We start from the raw sequence: 18,472 nt of genomic DNA on the forward strand, positions 1-18,472 counted from the left end.
AAAACAGCCATTTAAAAAACATGCTCCCTGATGATCAGAATTCAACTCAGTACACACAGAGGCTTCACTGCTACCACTTGATTTGACATGACAAGTAGCATATGGTGGTTAATGTTAGCAAACTAGTAATTGTTGTACCTATCATTACTGAGCCATTTTCCTGCTTGTATAACTCTTCTCTGTTATGCTACATTTTAGCATTTAGGGAGCGACCATGACCATGCTGCCACTAAAATTAACTATATTTCAGTTTCTGGCTGTGATAAGTGATGTGATTTTGGCAGGTTTTTAAAGAGACATGCCCTTGAAACTCACTTGCAGGTTTGAGGGTATTTAAAATAGGCTTAATACAAAAAGCAACAATTTAAAGTTGAAGTGCCTCCCCTAAATCAAACAACATAATTCACACCCCAGTGTTTTAAAAAAAAATGTTTGAAGTGCCTCCCCCTATCTAAACTGAGGAATGTTATAATATTCCCTTCAATATAGCCCATATATTATTATTTTAGGTATTAATATTATTATCAATAATAATAACTTTATTTATATATCACCTTTAAAAACTTAGTTAACATAGGGATTTGAATAAGGAAGCAAAGCAGAAATGGGATACATAGATGGCAATACAACAATGGAACATAAAACAGAAACTAGAGTAGAGTTAGGATGAAATTAAAACGAGAGGACAAATTATGCAAGATGCAGGACGCATAATGTCAGTATGAAACAATACAAAGAAATAGCCCCAACACAACAGCAACGTTCAAAGCAATCAATCCACAAAGAAAATGAAACGAAATAGAAAACACATAAATTAAAGCCATCAAAGAAATAAAAACGAAGCAACAAAGATATACAACGCAATAAAAAGAAATAAATATACTTGAAAAATAGCAAAGCAAGTTAAACATGTTTGCCAGCAGATAAGGGGCAGCGGCACAGAAAAAAATCTCTCGACAAATCAAAATCGCTGTATTGCACCACGTGATCAAACACGGAAGTAGAATCTACTGCTTCCACAACTTGTGATTCAGAGAGAGGTCCGCGCTTGATGTTGCATTTTGAAGCACGCCACAAACGCTAGAAGGTCTCGACTCATTTTTTCTGACTATTTAGTCGACTAAATGCATCAGTGATCATGACTCAGGCTGAGAAAGAGCAAGACAACGGGAAGGAGAAAGAAAAGGAGCGAGACAAGGAGAAAGAGAAGGAGCAGCAACGCGGCGTGAAGAGACCCATCGCTCCTCCGGCTATCCCAGACCCCCTGCAGGAGGTGAGAGGGGACAACGAGTGTTTAAATTGTTGTCTGATGCTCATTTGTATGGAGAAAGCAAATGTCCACCTGTTAGTCTCTATTGTTAAGCCTATTTAGCTTTCACCGGCACAGACAGCCCCTGTGCCGGACTAACAGTAGCTCACTTAACAACGATATGATGAAATCTGCTTAACGACTGATGCATTTGATCTCTGTTTACTGTGTGTTGTGTTTTTTTGTTCCTATTTCTGCTCTGTGTGTCTGCATGTAATGCTTAACTTTGTGTTGTTGCTTCATGCTGCTTGCATGGGTATTTGTAGGGGTCCACCAACATTGTTTTTTCAGGGCCCATACTGATTATTAGTTGTTAATGAGACATATGCATTTGCAATAAAATGAAAATCTTTCTATAAACATTTACAATTTGGTACATAACAAACTCTAGCACATAACTTTGTTTTAATGCCTTTAGAAAATGTTAAATTGAAACTGAGACTTTCAGCATCATATACAAAAAGTTCCTGGCAACTTTTTTTTAATAAAGTCAAATGAAAATTTAAATGATAAATGAATAACTAAAACAGCTCCTTGCGGTTTTACAAAGTAAAAGTTCCTTCCGTGCTGACACTTTCTTTGCACTCTTTGATTAATTAATTTTATTGACGATCATTGAAAAAAAATGCCGATACAGATGATCGACAAAATGCCAAATATCGGCTCCAGTATTCGGCCAGGCCGAGGAAATTGCAATGTGTCTGGTATCCATTATTCAGGGTAGCTCTTCCAAAGGTGGGAAGCTTAAGAGAATAAAAAATAAAAATGAATAAGGAGTAAACCAATCAGTATCATAGAACAACAGAATACAACATATTTCTCACTCTTTCTCACTCCTTTTTTATTTAATATCTTGCAAAAGTCTGACCTTAAAGGTTTAATGTACTCAGCCCACTTGTTCTAAATCCAGAAAAACTTCTCTTTCTAGGGAAAATGACATCTTTTCCATTGTATATATTCCATATATTATCCATTCCTCAATGATTTGCGGCTCTGATTTTAACCATTTCCTCGTGACAGCCTTTTTGCTTGCTGCCAAAAGTATTTGCTCCAATTTCCTAACATTCACGTTCTACCCTTGAAATGTCACCCATGTATACAGTATCACATCTGAATGGGATGTTGACCCCCAAAACATCACTGATATGTTTATGAATGTCCTGCCAGTAGGGCACAATGGTCCAACAATTCCAGAAGATATGAAGGAGGTCTCATTTCTGCCACACAGTCTTCATTATCCACTGCCACTTCCTTGATGTCGTTTTTGCAGCCAAGTAAAAGAAACAAACAACAAAAAATGTTCAAAAAATGAATTCACTGGCTGAGTTCCATTTCACTTAACGTATTCTTCCCCAGTTCTCGTCTGAAGTACTTAAATGCCCCACTTTCTCACATTTTCTTTTAATATACAGTGTATAGTGTGTACTAATTTTAAAGGCTTCAAAACATCGTGCCAAAGGACTAACACTGGCACAGTTACTGAAATGTTGATTAATGTGTGTTGTCCCTTTAAATAAAATGAATACAATGAAAAATAAAATATGAGAAATATTAGAAATGCCTTTTAAAATGCTAAATTATTGACAATTTTGCAAAAAAAAAGATCTAAAATATGTGTTTAAGACCTCTCTTTATCATTCTGTAAGAGGTCAATAATAGCTTTGTGTAGTTTTTCATGGTTTGATCTTAATCTTACTGCTACAGAAAAAAATATGCATAAATTGTACCGATATGAAGCCATTACAAAATACATAAAAATATCAAATTTATGCATACATAAAAAATCATATAACTAAGGCAGTGTATAAAAGTATTAATTTATTATTATATAATCCTTGTGGTATCAAAATGGTATTGCATATTGATATTTTTCAAGGCACTGTATCAAAGTTAGACATTCTTGTGTAGTTACAATGCTTCTCTATAGAGAACTGCTGCCTGTGAGTCGAGCCTTATCACCCATCATCAGTGGTGGACCTCACTGACATCGCTCTTGTGGCTGACTGGGACTAAATCCCTGTAGCCAGGTTCAACAATCATGTGAAAAGCCTTTTAAGTGGAGTGGAAGCTGTAATGTAATGTAACAGCAGAATATCAGGGCTTACAGCTGTGTGATGACATACTCACCAACAATCTGGGTGTGGTGTTCAGATGTCCACATACTTTTATGACACTGTTGTGCATGACATGATCATGCTTTTGTTGATAATGTCTGACTGTCTATATTTGTATATGTTTCTCTTTTGCAGCAAATACAGAGCAATTTTATCGTGGTCATCCACCCTGGTTCAAGGACGCTCCGCATCGGCAGAGCCACGGACACTCTTCCGGTGACACTCCCACACGTGATAGCACGCAGACACAAGAAAAGTGGACAGCCCAGATATGAAGATGCCTGGCTGTTGAGAGACGGTCTAAATGTGAGTCACCTGAAGTCAAATTAGTCAAATTAATTGAATCTTTATATACTTTTTCTATTTGCCCTCATTGCTTCTTCTTCCTGTCCGTCAGAAACCAGAGAGTAATGAGCAGAGGCAGAATGGGCTTAAAATGGTCGACCAGGCCATCTGGTCCAAGAAGATGTCGAATGGAGTGCGGAGGACGCCTGTGTCCGCGGAGCAGGTGTGAATTATGAAAGAGCTGCATATGTTGTGCTGCAATATTTACACACAAAAGCAACATATTAATGGTCTATATTTGCTTTTTTTGACATATATGTTAAGCACTTTTAGTTGCATTGCCTGTATAAAAGGTTCCAGAGTAATGAAAGGATTGATTGGTTGATTTTAACACGGTCCCAACAGTCATGGAAAACCTGGAAAATAAACAAAATATCGCAGTCTCTTTTTCCAGGGCTGAGACAGTCATTGAATTAGTAAAATCCTTTAACATTTTGTTGTATACTTTGAAATTGATTGTTACAATAACATTACATGGATAACCTTTCATTTTATGTGGTCATGTCCAAAGTCTGGCCAAGGGGCCAAATGTATCCCTCAGACCAATTTTAAACGGCCCTCGGCTCGTCTTTTAAAATATACTATATGATTAACACAATATTGTTAAACCAAGCAGGATCACTTTGCATTTATTTTCGTTCACGTCTCAATGGCAGGACAATCTTACAGCTTGAAGACATCCTCCAAATAGCAACTGTGTAGGCAAAACTAATGTGCTGTTCATAAACAGATACGCAAACTAACAGTTACCTAACACCAGATATTTCCTGCATAGCAGACACGGCCACAGTAAAGAAGCATAAAGTCGACAGTGAGGGCTGCCGCTTTCAGGAGCGAGGAAAGTTTAATACTTTTCCACTTTAAGATAAAACAGTTGTGTGTTGGTATGCAATTTTTTTAATAACCCGTATGATGTGCGAAGCAGCTGGCCCCCAGGCGTTTTCACAATACCTTATCTGGCCCCCATTAACAAAGGTTTGGACACCCCTGACAGAATGTGACCTAACTGTAAATTTATTTCCTGTAGCTGTTGACGTAATGCATGTGTCGATGTGTGACCACATTTTGTTTACCGTCATGCACTTTTCTTTATTTTCTCCCAATGTTCCATCTCTCTTTTCTGAATGCCAAATAATGTTTGAATAGAGCTTGAATCTGATGTGTTTTTATTAGCGTTGTTGTGACAGTGTGATTGAACATGTAGGATCATGAATCCCAAAGTTTCCATACTTGTACTCTGCTCCACTGCTACTTTTAAATTGTACTGCATTTTTGAGAGGGAGCAATGTTCGTGTCATACATTGTGAAAGGTTTTAGGGTCCTTGGAAAGTCTTGAAATAGTTCAAATTTTTTTTACAGTAAAATGTGTGGAAACCCTGTTTTAAGTATAATGAGTAACTGCTGTGTTGTTTCTGGTGCTGTTTGTTTTCATGTGCTGACATGTATAACATTATCTGTGTCTGTATTTGTGTATGTGTGTGCGTCAAGGCCAGAGCTTATAACTGTCAGATCCGTCCGGCTGTACTTGACAGCAGCTCCAGGGTGAAGTGGACCAACACAACCCACCAGCCTCCTCATCTGGTGGGAGAGGAGGTCAGTGTGTGTCTCTGGACGTGTCTGCTAACTCTTGTAAAGTAAGTCATCTAAAACTGTATAATGGTAACTTTTTGTCTGTTTTATCCATTTTCTCTCGCCCCGTCCACTCTGCCATCACCCAGGCTCTTTATGTGAATCCATCTGACTGTTATAACATCCACTGGCCTGTGGTCAGAGGTCAGCTCAATGTTCATGCGGGGCCCGGAGGTTCACTGACTGCCGTCCTGGCTGACCTTGAGACAATCTGGAGTCACGTTATTCAAAAGCAGCTGGAGATCCCCCTCAAAGACTTGAAGGTATGATAATCCCCTCAACTCCTCAGATCACCTTTTCCTGTGGAGCAAAGTTAAAAGTACAACATTTTGAAACAAGAAAATATGAAAAAATGAGCTCAAACTCAGCTGATGATGGTAGCACTTTTATTTTGATGTTAATGCTTTGCTTTTGTGGCTGGTTGCCAGTATTACAGATGCATCTTGTTGGTCCCAGACATTTACAACAGACAGCACATCAAAGAAGTTGTCAACATGCTGCTGCTTAACATGGGCTTCTCAGGTATTACACACATTTATTCATGTATGACAGAGTGCACAACAACCACATACATATACACTCGTATACACTATTAATCACCTTACCTTTTGTCCTCCGTGTGTGTGTGTGTGTGTGTGTGTGTGTGTGTGTGTGTGTGTGTGTGTTTGTGTGTGCGTGCGTGCACATGCATAGCAATCATAGTGCACCAGGAGTCAGTGTGTGCTACATTTGGCAGCGGGCTGAGCAGTGCTTGTGTTGTGGATGTAGGAGACCAGAAGACCAGTCTTTGCTGTGTAGAGGACGGAGTGTCCCACCGTAACTCCAGGTGAGACCGATACCGACTTTAGTTAAGCAATATCACACGAGAGGGAGTGATGTTGTTCTATATATCATCACAGCCGCTACCTGACGTTTAAACATGATTAGCAAACCTACTGTGCTAGGGGTACGGGACTAAACCTTACCCTTAGCAGACGAGGGGTAAGGTTTAGACTTAACCTGTGCCCAAGCCCCACAAACACAAAATTATGAAGTGCCTTACAAGTTAATATTAACCCAAAAACCACTCAAACAGCAGAATTATACTAAATTACATGTTACAACGGCAGATTGTTCAAGCCAAAATCACAGCACCCTTTGGCCTTATAACAGAGTTGCTCTATTGGTGTGTTGATGGATGTGTGGTTCCTGGTTGGTGGTTAAACTCTACATCAAATAGAAAGGAGGGTCCAGTCAGAGAGGGGATGGTCTGAAGGCAGGGGCCTGAGGAGATTACCATTCAGAGGAGTGGTGGTGAAGTGTGACCTGCATTAACACAAAGGACTGCACTGCAGTCAAACATATCGCAACAAGCAAAGTCACTTGACAAACATGAACACTAGTCTATACTAAAAATGAAAACCAGAACACTTTTGATACTACGATTTGTCCCATTGCCTACAGATTCTGCATCTGCATTCAGATATCCATTCATAGAAGCGTCAAGGCTGGAATTTTGTTTCTGGAATGTTTTTGCATTCCCTCACAATAACTTTTGCGTCATGCTTTGGTTTTACTTTTCCGCACATGTTTTTGCTTTCCTTCGGATCCATATGAACAATGTGTTGGTCCAGTTATAATACACAGCAAGTTTAGGGAAACAAAGAATTTCAGGGAAGAAAAATCTCACTGAAATTTTGGGGGCTCTGTAGTAATACATTGTGTGTTCTGTTTGTTGGACTTTGCAGGTTGTGTTTGGCGTACGGTGGCTCAGATGTGACCCGTACTTTCTTCTGGCTCCTGCAGAGGGCGGGCTTTCCCTACAGAGACTGTCAGCTGTCCAGCAGACTGGACTGTCAGCTCCTGCAGCATCTAAAAGAGACCTTCTGCCATCTAAACCAGGTGTGTGTTGGTCACGGTGTGGGATCTGTGTGTGTTTGGAGGGAGGACTGAGGAACTGTAGCTTGTGCATTAATCAGTTTCTGATTAGATCATCATAGTCTTCTCAAGAATGGCCAGACAAGGTCAAATCAATTCCAAAATTTGTCTCTCTTTCATGTATTCTTAAAAGGACATATCGGGACTACAAGATCATGAATTCCAGACACGTTTCCCAGAAGCCCCAGCTCTTCTCTACCAGGTTCGACTAGGTGATGAGAAGTTACAGGTAATTAGTTCAAATAGCGATAAAGAACTGTGTTTTTTAACACTGGTGCTGAAAACTTTTTAAAAGGCCTCTGTCTTTAGCTTGTGTGCAGGAATTATCTTTCATTTATGGCTCTTTTTCCCCCCATCTTGTTTTCTTGCTCTTATGTGTGTATGCATGTATTAGGCACCCATGGGTCTCTTCTACCCGACCACATTTGGCATCGTAGGTCAGAAGATGACATCACTTCAGCACCGCTCCCAAGGTGATTCAGAGGATCCTCATGATGAGCACTACCTGCTGGCTACACAGAGCAAACAGGACCAGGTAACACACACTCGCACAGAACAAACACATCTTTCCTCCACACAGAGACTCTGCGGTTCTTCTCCTTACTTTTATGCTGCAGCACCAGCGAAAGCTGAGGCCTGAGGCATCATGTTTTCAGTTTGTCCTTGTGGCACATTCATGGGAATGTGATATCTCAAGAATGTCTCAAGGGAATTTGTCAAATTTGACACAGACATTCACTTGGACTCACTGATGAGCTGATTAGATTTTGGTGGTCAGAGGTCAAGGTACCAGCGACTCAAGAAAACCTCTAGGATTTTTTTTTTTCAAATTTGGCACAATCGATCACTTGGACAAAAGGAAGAACTGATTAGATTTTAGTGGTCAGAGGTCAGAGATGAAGGTCACTGTGACCTCATTAGTCTCATTCTTGTGAACATGATGTCTCAAGAAAACCTTGAGAAAATTCCTTCAGATTTGACACAAACAATGACTTCACAATAAGCTGATTAGAATTTGGTGTTCAAAGATCAAGGTCACTGTGACCATGCAGCCATCTCATTTTTGTCAACTCAGTATCTGAAGATGGCCTTCAGGGAGTTTCCTCAAATTTGACACAACCGTCCACTTGGACTGAGGTTGAACTGATAGAATTTGGTGGTTGAAGGTCAAGGTCACGCTGACCTCATTATGTTTTTGGCTATAACTCAAGAACCTTGGTGCTCACTTTGAAACTGTGCTGATTGTATAGATGTTCAGTGCTGCCAGTGAAAAAATGTGTGTGAAGCATCCATGTTTGCATAGACATGGATTTAAACTCACAGTGCTACTTGACTGGTGCATGGAAGCATACAACTGTGTGGCAATATTTATAGTTTTAATCATTCTCCCATTTTCTTCACCAGTCCTCCAAATCTGCCGCAGACCGGAAGGCTGTTTCCAGACCAGGTGGTGGTTTGGATGGTGAGATGAGCAGTCAGGGAGGGATCGGGGAGCTCTCTGACCTGGCAAGGGGCTGCGGGAGTGGCGGTGGTGGAGTAGGAGGGATGAAGGGGGAGATGGAGCTTGGACCTGCCCAGGGGGAGTGTCTGATGGGGGCAGGAGAGGTGGAGGAGCCCCTGTCTGCGCACCTCTCTAGAAAGACTGCCATCATGAGCCAGTTTGAGAGCAAAGCACTGGGCCTGGATAAAGCCATCCTGCATAGCATCGACTGCTGTGGTAAGGAAGGACAGAGGATGAAGTGCAGAGGTGGACAGATGTTTTACAGTGCTCAGGATGTAATGTTTGAGCTCATCTTTTTTTTTATTATTATTTTTTAATAGGATCAGACGAAACCAAACGCAAAATGTACAGCTCCATCTTGGTAGTGGGAGGAGGGCTCATGTTTCATGGTGTTCAGGAGTTTCTGCTTCACCGCATCATCAACAAGATGCCGCCGTCATTCAGGAGGCTGGTAGACAACGTGGAAGTAATTACCCGGCCAAAGGTAACCTGGGATATGCTGAAGTGCTGTACCTGACTCAGAATGATGCCAGTTGTATCTGATTCGACTGTTCAATACAAAAATTTGATGATTCTTTTTATTCAATTACAAAGCAGGATGTTCATTATGGCACTGGCATCTGTCTAATGTAGTAAACGAGCTAACGGCCCTAACAACGGGTCGTAAATGCGCAACAACATTTTTTGCCATCACTAGATATCAAACAAAAGCAAGAAGTGTATTGTATTTAGCTGCTGTGAGCTGTAAATTCACCACTTCTCAGCAAAAAAGAGAAGGTAATGTTTTCACTCTCCTCTCCTCTGTGCCACTGCCTTTCCTGTCCTGCTGCGTCTCTGCAGCGCCCTGTTCCAAAGACTAGCACAAAAGTCAAGAGCGCTCACTCCGCTGTAAAATCTGGGGACAAAAATGTCCCCAGTAGTACACTGCACAGCACACTGACAAGCAAAGAAACCAAAACGACTGCTCGACTTGAAGCGACTTCAGTCAGCTGTGGGGTCTCCGACTGATGATTCGTATCCCTGACTTTTTGGGGCAACCCTAATATGTTGTACATTGTCATAGAATAGAATTTCCTCAAATCTGGCACGAATGTCCACTTGGACTCAAGAATAAACTGATTAGATTTTGATGCTCAAAGGTCAAGGTCATTGTGACCTCACAAAACATAACAACAAACACAAAACAACTCAATAAATCATATCTTTATTTTTACAGCATTTCACACAAAAGTCTTATAGGATAAAATGATGGCAATTAAATGTTATATCCAAAAGGTCAAGGGTCAACCTCACAGCCACATGATAATGTTCTACATAATCATGTTTTGGCCGTCATTCAAAGCCATAAGTCAGGAGCAGTAGGGGAGGCATTTGTTCAGACACTGAGGCAGTAATTCTAGTTTAATACTTCCACATATATCCTATATTGGAGTTTGTAAGATGAGTGCTACACATAATATACTGTATATACATCTTTGTATGTAGCACGAAGCTACACACAGCTCCTCTCATGTACTTGTATATTAATGTGCATTTACTCCAGGACATGGACCCTAGGCTGATATCGTGGAAGGGTGGAGCAGTGCTGGCGTGTCTAGACACCACTCAGGAGATGTGGATCCATCAGAGGGAGTGGCAGCGCTTTGGTGTCCGAATGCTTCGTGAGAGAGCTGCCTTTGTCTGGTGAAACCAACAGGGTGTCTGCACAGGAGGTGTAGCATGAGCAGCATGTGAGCAGAGCAGCAGCATCCGTGCTCAGTGCACACACAGGATGCTCTCTGAACCGAAAGACCTAACAGCTCAAAATGCTACAGCTCTTGAAAGGTAAAACGTCATCGTATCAAGTAAAAATTTAAATCTGGACAGCATCGCAGTGCGCAGTGGGAAAGTATGTCGACTGTATCATTTTGACAGTTACAGCACTCCTAACACCTTGTCGAATATTTTCACCAGTCCTAATTTCAGTTGTTGCGTGGGCTGTTTTATCCATCAGAAACCCAGATGAGGTCATTGTTGTGTAACTTTTGAACAGCCTTTAACAAAATTTTGTAAATAATCTCCCATGTTAATGTGTGTAAATAAACTTGTCAAAGTTGGATACACACTAGTTGCATTTCACTGGAACAAACAAAACTCACCTTTCTTGGAATTATGAACACTATTGTGGTGCACCGGGATCTGTGATCTTTACTCCGTTCGAGACGGAGGGGGACACACTTTTTGTATTTATTGATTTAGTCAGTAACTTAAAGTAAATTTTAGTGGCGCTTTCTTAGCTTTGAAAGGAAATAGTTGTGTTGCATTTTTTGAAGACCATTCTTTTGTGCACTTGATATATTTCTAAAAAGATCACAGCTTTTGATAATACACTTACCTTTTTCCCCAGCTATTTATTAATGTTTATTCCCCTCATCCCCTGAGCCTGATGGGGGAATGTATCAGTGTTATGACATTTTTTCTCAATTTTTGAACCACATACTAAACTATGATGTTTTTCTGTTTTTTTTTTTTTGAATGTCAGACTATGCTATGACATTTCTATGACTTTTTTTGATGACATACACTACAGTGAGTATTTAAAACGTTTTGAATGACACACTATACAATGACAACAAGAAACTGTACTTTGACATTTTATGATTTTTGGATGATGAAATATATAATTACGTTTTTATGATTTATTAAACAACATGTTATGCTATCACATGTTAGGATGAATAATACAAAACACAACAGTATGTTGTTTAGAAAAATTACAAAGAAGTTCTAGCATAGAATGGGGTTAAAGAACTCATTAAATTGGCATAATATAGTATGTCAAAAAACGTCATAGTAAAGTATGTCATCGAGAAAAAAAGTGTCATTGTACAGTCTTTAATGTGGCTCAAAAAATCATTAAAACATCATAGTATTTTATGTCATTCAAAAAATCATACAAACATTCTAGTTATATGAAATATGTTGAAAAAAATCAAAATCATCATCGTATTGAATTTCATCAAAATGGCCAAAAAACATCATAGTTTAGTATGTCACTCAAAGCATCATAAAAATATCTTAGTATGTTATGCCAAGCAAAAAAATCACAAAGTCATAGTATTGTGTGTCGTTAAAAAATCCTAAAAATGTAATGTAATGTCAAAAAAATCATTAAAAAGTCTCATAGTATTGTATGTTGTTCAAGAAATTGTTAAAATGTCATAATATAGTATATTGTTTGAAAAATCAGAAAAACTTTATACTGCTATACTTTGACAATTTCAGGCTATTTTAGACTCCATACCATGCAAGACTTTTTATGCATTTTTATCCAACATGCTTTAGTGTCTATACTGTCCATCATGTCTTTTTAATGCTTTTTCGGAAAACATACTATACGATAACCTTTTTAGATATTTTAGAAGACATCCTGTGCAATGACTTTTGTCATGGCATTTTGGACGATATGATGTTAAGTGTTTTGTGTGATTTTAAGGCTACATACTATAAAATAACATTTTTATGCCATTTTGGAGGACGTACTATACTATGTGTTTTTTTGTGCTGTTTTAGAACGCACACCACAGTAGAAAAATGCAAGAAAACGAGCATTTCCTGGACTCAAAAGTCAGTCTGTTCGAGGTGCTCTTTGGGTGGGGATACACCGGGATAAACAACCAAAAAGAAAACTCCAAGGCACTCTCTTGAAATGTTAAACTGCCTTTATTTCTACGGCATAGTCATGATGAACCTTTAAAACATTCCTATGCGTTTCGGCATACAAGCCTTCATCAGGGAGACAAACAGGACAACAAAAGGTCCTTTTATATTGGTTAAACACCAATATGAAACTCATACCTGTATCTGGGGCCTGTGGCCTGGAGAGAGTGTAGGTGTGTACATATTCCAGCTGCAGGTCGACAATACTCATAAATAGTAAATATAACAACATGACAGTTGTCAGCTGTTTTTGGAACATTTCATTTTTTGACTTTTTTCGCCATACTATAGCTTTGGTTTTTTTTTCGACATGCCATATTATAGTGTTTTTGTTCATTTTTGCAAAATTCTATGTCATGCCGTGTCTTGGGACGCTATTTTATGTGGTTTTCAGCTGTTTTAGCTGTTTTTGGGACCTTTCATTTTTGAGTTTTTTCACCATACTATAGCCTTGCTTGTTGGGTCATTTTTTTGACATGCCATATCAAGGTGTTTTTGGCGGTTTTCCCAACATTCTATGCTATGGCGTTTGTTGGCACGCTATTTTATGTGGTTATTTTTGGAAAATTTCGTTTTTTGACTTTTTTGCCATAATATAGTCTTGCGTTTGTGGTACAACATGCCATATTATGTGTTTTTGGTCATTTTTGCAGCATTTTGTGCTATGATGTTTCTTGGTACACTATTTTATGTGGTTTTCAGCTGTTTTTGGGATACTTCATTTTTGCCTTTTTTTGCCTTTTCGCTCATTTTTTCAACATGCATTATTTTGTTGTTTTTGGCCTTTTTTCGCAATATTCTATGCTATAACGTGTTTTGGCACGCTATTTTATGCTGTTTTGAGGTGTATTAAGCGTTTTTTGGGACATGTCATATTTTGACATTTTTAGCCATACTATAGCCTTGCCTTTTTGGTCGTTTTTTCAACGTGCATCATTATGGTGTTTTTGGCCGTTCTTGAAAAAATTCTATGCTATGGCGTGTCTTGGCATGTTATTTTATGCTGTTTTGAACTGTTTCCATCTGTTTCTGGAACGTGTCATATTTTGACATTTTTAGCCATACTATAGCCTTGCATTTTCGGTCATTTTTTCAACATGCATTATTGGGGTGTTTTTGGCCATTGTTGCAAAATTCTATGCTATGGCGTGTCTTGGCATGTTATTTTATGCTGTTTTGAGGTATTTCCAGCTGTTTCCGGGATATATCATATTTTGACATTTTTAGCCACACTGTAGCCTTGCTGTGTCGGTAATTTTTTCATCATGCAGTATTGGGATGTTTTTGGCCGTTTTTGCAACATTTTTTCCTATGGTGTGTCATGGCACGTTATTTTATGTTGTTTTGAGGTGTATTAAGCGTTTTTTGGGACATGTCATATTTTGACATTTTTAGCCATACTATAACCTTGCCTTTTAGGTCATTTTTTCAACATGCATTATCATGGTGTGTTTGGACGTTTCCACAACATTTAATGCTATGGCGTGTCTTGTAACCATCTTTTAAGCTGTTTTGAGGTGTTTTAAGTGATTTTTGGGACATGTATAATTTTGACATTTTTAGCCATACTATAACCTTGCCTTTTTTAGTCATTTTTTCAACAATCATTGTTTGGTCGTTTTTGGCCATTGTTGTAAAACTCTATGCTATGGTGTGTCTTGGTACGTATTTTATGCTGTTTTGAGGTACATTAAGTGGTTTTTAGGACATGTCATATTTTGACATTTTTAGCTATACTAAAGCCTTGCCTTTTCGGTAATTTTTTCATCATGCATTTTTTTGGTGTCTTTAGCCATTTTCACAACATTTTATGCTATGGCATGTCTTCTAACCGTATTTTAAGCTGTCTTGAGGTGTTTAATTGATTTTTGGTACATGTTAAATTTTGACATTTTTGGCCATACTACATAGTATTGCATTTTAGATCATTTTTTCAGCATGCATTATTTTTGTGTTTTTGGCTGTTTTTGCAACACTTTATGCCATGGCGTGTCGTGGCATGCTATTTTATGCTGTTTTGAGGTTTTTCCAGCTGTTTTTAGGACTCATATTTTGACATTTTTGGTCATGCTATAGTCTTGCTTTTTTGGTCATTTTGTCAACAGGCATTATTTTGGTGTTTTTGGCCATTTTTGCAACACTTTATGCTATGGCGTGTCTTGGCAGGCTATTTTATGCTGTTTTGAAGTGTTTCCAGCGTTTCTGAGGACATGTCATATTTTGACATTTTTAGCTATACTATAGCCTTGCCTTTTCGGTCATTTTTTCAATATTGGTAATGGGCAATATCTTGGTGCTTTTTGCCATTTTTGCAGCACACTATGCTATGGCTTTTTCTCGGGAACCTTTTCTATGCTGCTTTGAGGTGTTTTCAGCTGTTTTTTTTATGTCATTGTTACAACCTACAGATATTAAGTATAGGGACAAAGGGAAGCAACACAGAGCCGTGGTCTTAATCAGGTGGGAAAGCTGTTTATTGTTCAAAACAAGTATGAATAACTGAACTAGCCCAGCGTCGATCGAGCAGCACACACACAAATAAACGAACAAAGTGAGACGGCAGCGAAACACCTTATGCCAACCAAACCCACTCCACAGCTTACTACAACTTTACCTGGTTCCCAAATCACAAATAAAACAACCACCCCTAAAGCCTAGTGTGTCAGACAAATAATTACCTGAGGTGTGGTGCGATGACAAAATGTATTAAACATGAAGCACGGAGTTAACAATCAAAAGTGAACATCAATCATGCCAGCACAACACTGAGGTGAACTGCTTGTGAGAAAACACAGCTGCCCCTTGGCAAACGTACGGCGGACTTTTGAAACATTCTATGCTATGGCGTGTTGTGGCACGCTATTTTATGCTGTTTTAGGTGTTTAAAGCTGTTTTTGGGACATGTCATATTTTGACATTTTTAGCCATGCTATAGCCTTGCCTTTTCAGTCATTTTTTCATCATGCAATATTATGGTGTTTTTGGACATTTTTGCAACATTTTATGCTATGGCGTGTCTTGTAACCCTATTTTAAGCTATTTTGGGGTGTTTTAAGTGATTTTTGGGAAATGTCATAATTTGAGATTTTTAGCCATATATATGACATGTCCCAAAAACAGCATAATACACCTCAAAACAGCATAAAATAGTGTGCCACACCATCCTGCATTGTTTGTTGGGGTGATTTTTTCAATGATAATTCTATGCTATGGCGTGTCGTGGCCCAGAAACAGCTGAAAAAATCTCAAAACAGCATGAAATAGCGTGCCAAAACACACTATTGCGTAGAATGATGCAAAAATGGCAAGAAACGCAATAATAATGGATGTTGAAAAAATGACCGAAAAGGCAAGGCTATAGTAAGGCAAAAATGTCAAAATATGACATGTTCCAAAAACAGAAAACACCTGAAAACACCTCAAAACAGCATAAAAGAGCGTGCCGAAACACGCTATTGCATAGAATGATGCATAAACGACAAAAACCACCATAATAATGCATATTGAAAAAATGACCAAAAAGGCAAGGCTATAGTAAGGCAAAAATGTCAAAATATGACATGTCCCAGAAACAGCTGAAAACACCTCAAAACAGCTAAAAAAATAGCGTGTCAAAACACGCTATTGCATAAAATGATGCATAAAAGACAAAAAACACCATAATAATGCATATTGAAAAATGACCAAAAAGGCAAGGCTATAGTAAGGCAAAAATGTCTAAATATGACATGTCCCCAAAACAGCTGAAAACACCTCAAAACAGCATAAAAGAGCGTGCCGAAACACGCTATTGCATAGAATGATGCATAAACAACAAAAAACACCATAATAATGCATATTGAAAAAATGGCCGAAAAGGCAAGGCTATAGTAAGGCAAAAATGTCAAAATATGACATGTCCCAAAAACAGTTGGAAACACCGCAAAATAAGATAAAATATCGTCCTAACACACGCCATAGCATAGAATGATGCATAAACGACAAAAAAAAACATAATAATGCATATTGAAAAAATGACCAAAAAGGCAAGGCTATAGTAAGGCAAAAATGTCAAAATATGACATGTCCCAAAAACAGCTGAAACACCTCAAAACAGCTGAAAATAGCGTGCCAAAACACGCTATTGCATAGAATATTGCAAAAACGGCAAAAAACACCATAATAATGGATGTTGAAAAAATGAACGAAAAGGCAAGGCTATAGTAAGGCAAAAATGTCAAAATATGACATGTCCCAAAAACAGCTGAAAACACCTCAAAACAGCTGAAAATAGCGTGCCAAAACACGCTATTGCATAGAATATTGCAAAAACGGCAAAAAACACCATAATAATGGATGTTGAAAAAATGAATGAAAAGGCAAGGCTATAGTAAGGCAAAAATGTCAAAATATGACATGTCCCAGAAACAGCTGAAAACACCTCAAAACAGCTGAAAATAGCGTGTCAAAACACGCTATTGCATAGAATGACGCAAAACGGCAGAAAACAACATAATAATGCATGTTGAAAAAATGACCAAAAAGGCAAGGCTATAGTAAGGCAAAAATGTCAAAATATGACATGTCCCAAAAACAGTTGGAAACACCTCAAAATAAGATAAAATAGTGTCCTAACACACGCCATAGCATAGAATATTGCAAAAACGGCAAAAAACACCATAATAATGGATGTTGAAAAAATGAATGAAAAGGCAAGGCTATAGTAAGGCAAAATGTCAAAATATGACATGTCCCAAAAACAGTTGGAAACACCTCAAAATAAGATAAAATAGTGTCCTAACACACGCCATAGCATAGAATATTGCAAAAACGGCAAAAAACACCATAATAATGGATGTTGAAAAAATGAATGAAAAGGCAAGGCTATAGTAAGGCAAAAATGTCAAAATATGACATGTCCCAAAAACAGTTGGAAACACCTCAAAATAAGATAAAATAGTGTCCTAACACACGCTATTGCATAGAATGATGCAAAAACGAACAAAAACACCATAATAATGCATATTGAAAAAATGACCAAAAAGGCAAGGCTATAGTAAGGCAAAAATGTCAAAATATGACATGTCCCAGAAACAGCTGAAAACACCTCAAAACAGCTGAAAATAGCGTGCCAAAACAAGCTATTACATAGAATATTGCAAAAATGGCAAAAAACACCATAATAATGGATGTTGAAAAAATGTCCGAAAAGGCAAGGCTATAGTAAGGCAAAAATGTCAAAATATGACATGTCCCAAAAACAGCTGAAAACACGTCAAAACAGCTGAAAATAGCGTGCCAAAACACGCTATTGCATAGAATGATGCAAAAACGAACAAAAACACCATAATAATGCATATTGAAAAAATGACCAAAAAGGCAAGGCTATAGTAAGGCAAAAATGTCAAAATATGACATGTCCCAGAAACAGCTGAAAACACCTCAAAACAGCTGAAAATAGCGTGCCAAAACACGCTATTACATAGAATATTGCAAAAACGGCAAAAAAAACACCATAATAATGCATGTTGAAAAAATGACCAAAAAGGTAAGGCTATAGTAAGGCAAAAATGTCAAAATATGACATGTCCCAAAAACAGTTGGAAACACCTCAAAATAAGATAAAATAGTGTCCTAACACACGCTATTGCATAGAATGATGCAAAAACGAACAAAAACACCATAATAATGCTGTTGAAAAAATGACCAAAAAGGCAAGGCTATAGTAAGGCAAAAATGTCAAAATATGACATGTCCCAGAAACAGCTGAAAACACCTCAAAACAGCTGAAAATAGCGTGCCAAAACAAGCTATTACATAGAATATTGCAAAAACGGCAAAAAAACACCATAATAATGCATATTGAAAAAATGACCAAAAAGGCAAGGCTATAGTAAGGCAAAAATGTCAAAATATGACATGTCCCAAAAACAGTTGGAAACACCTCAAAATAAGATAAAATAGTGTCCTAACACACGC

The 18,472-nt window shown here is 38.2% G+C and overlaps 1 protein-coding gene across 1 annotated transcript; it reads left to right on the forward strand.

Moving 5' to 3' along the window:
• The first annotated feature begins 434 nt into the window (after nucleotides 1-434).
• Nucleotides 435-10,913, forward strand: actr8 (actin related protein 8). Its single transcript, XM_042491807.2, has 13 exons — nucleotides 435-1,273; nucleotides 3,559-3,729; nucleotides 3,821-3,931; nucleotides 5,257-5,361; nucleotides 5,487-5,660; nucleotides 5,826-5,919; nucleotides 6,091-6,223; nucleotides 7,125-7,278; nucleotides 7,448-7,543; nucleotides 7,709-7,849; nucleotides 8,719-9,031; nucleotides 9,136-9,299; nucleotides 10,359-10,913. Exons 1-13 carry the CDS (start codon nucleotides 1,139-1,141, stop codon nucleotides 10,500-10,502), a joined length of 1,935 nt encoding a protein of 644 aa, XP_042347741.1. The 5' UTR covers nucleotides 435-1,138; the 3' UTR covers nucleotides 10,503-10,913.
• The last annotated feature ends 7,559 nt before the right edge of the window (nucleotides 10,914-18,472 follow it).

This window comes from Plectropomus leopardus, chromosome 9 (assembly GCF_026936395.1).
Source record: "Plectropomus leopardus strain MGB_pleo_1.0 chromosome 9, ASM2693639v1, whole genome shotgun sequence".
Taxonomy (NCBI): Eukaryota; Metazoa; Chordata; class Actinopteri; order Perciformes; family Serranidae; genus Plectropomus; species Plectropomus leopardus.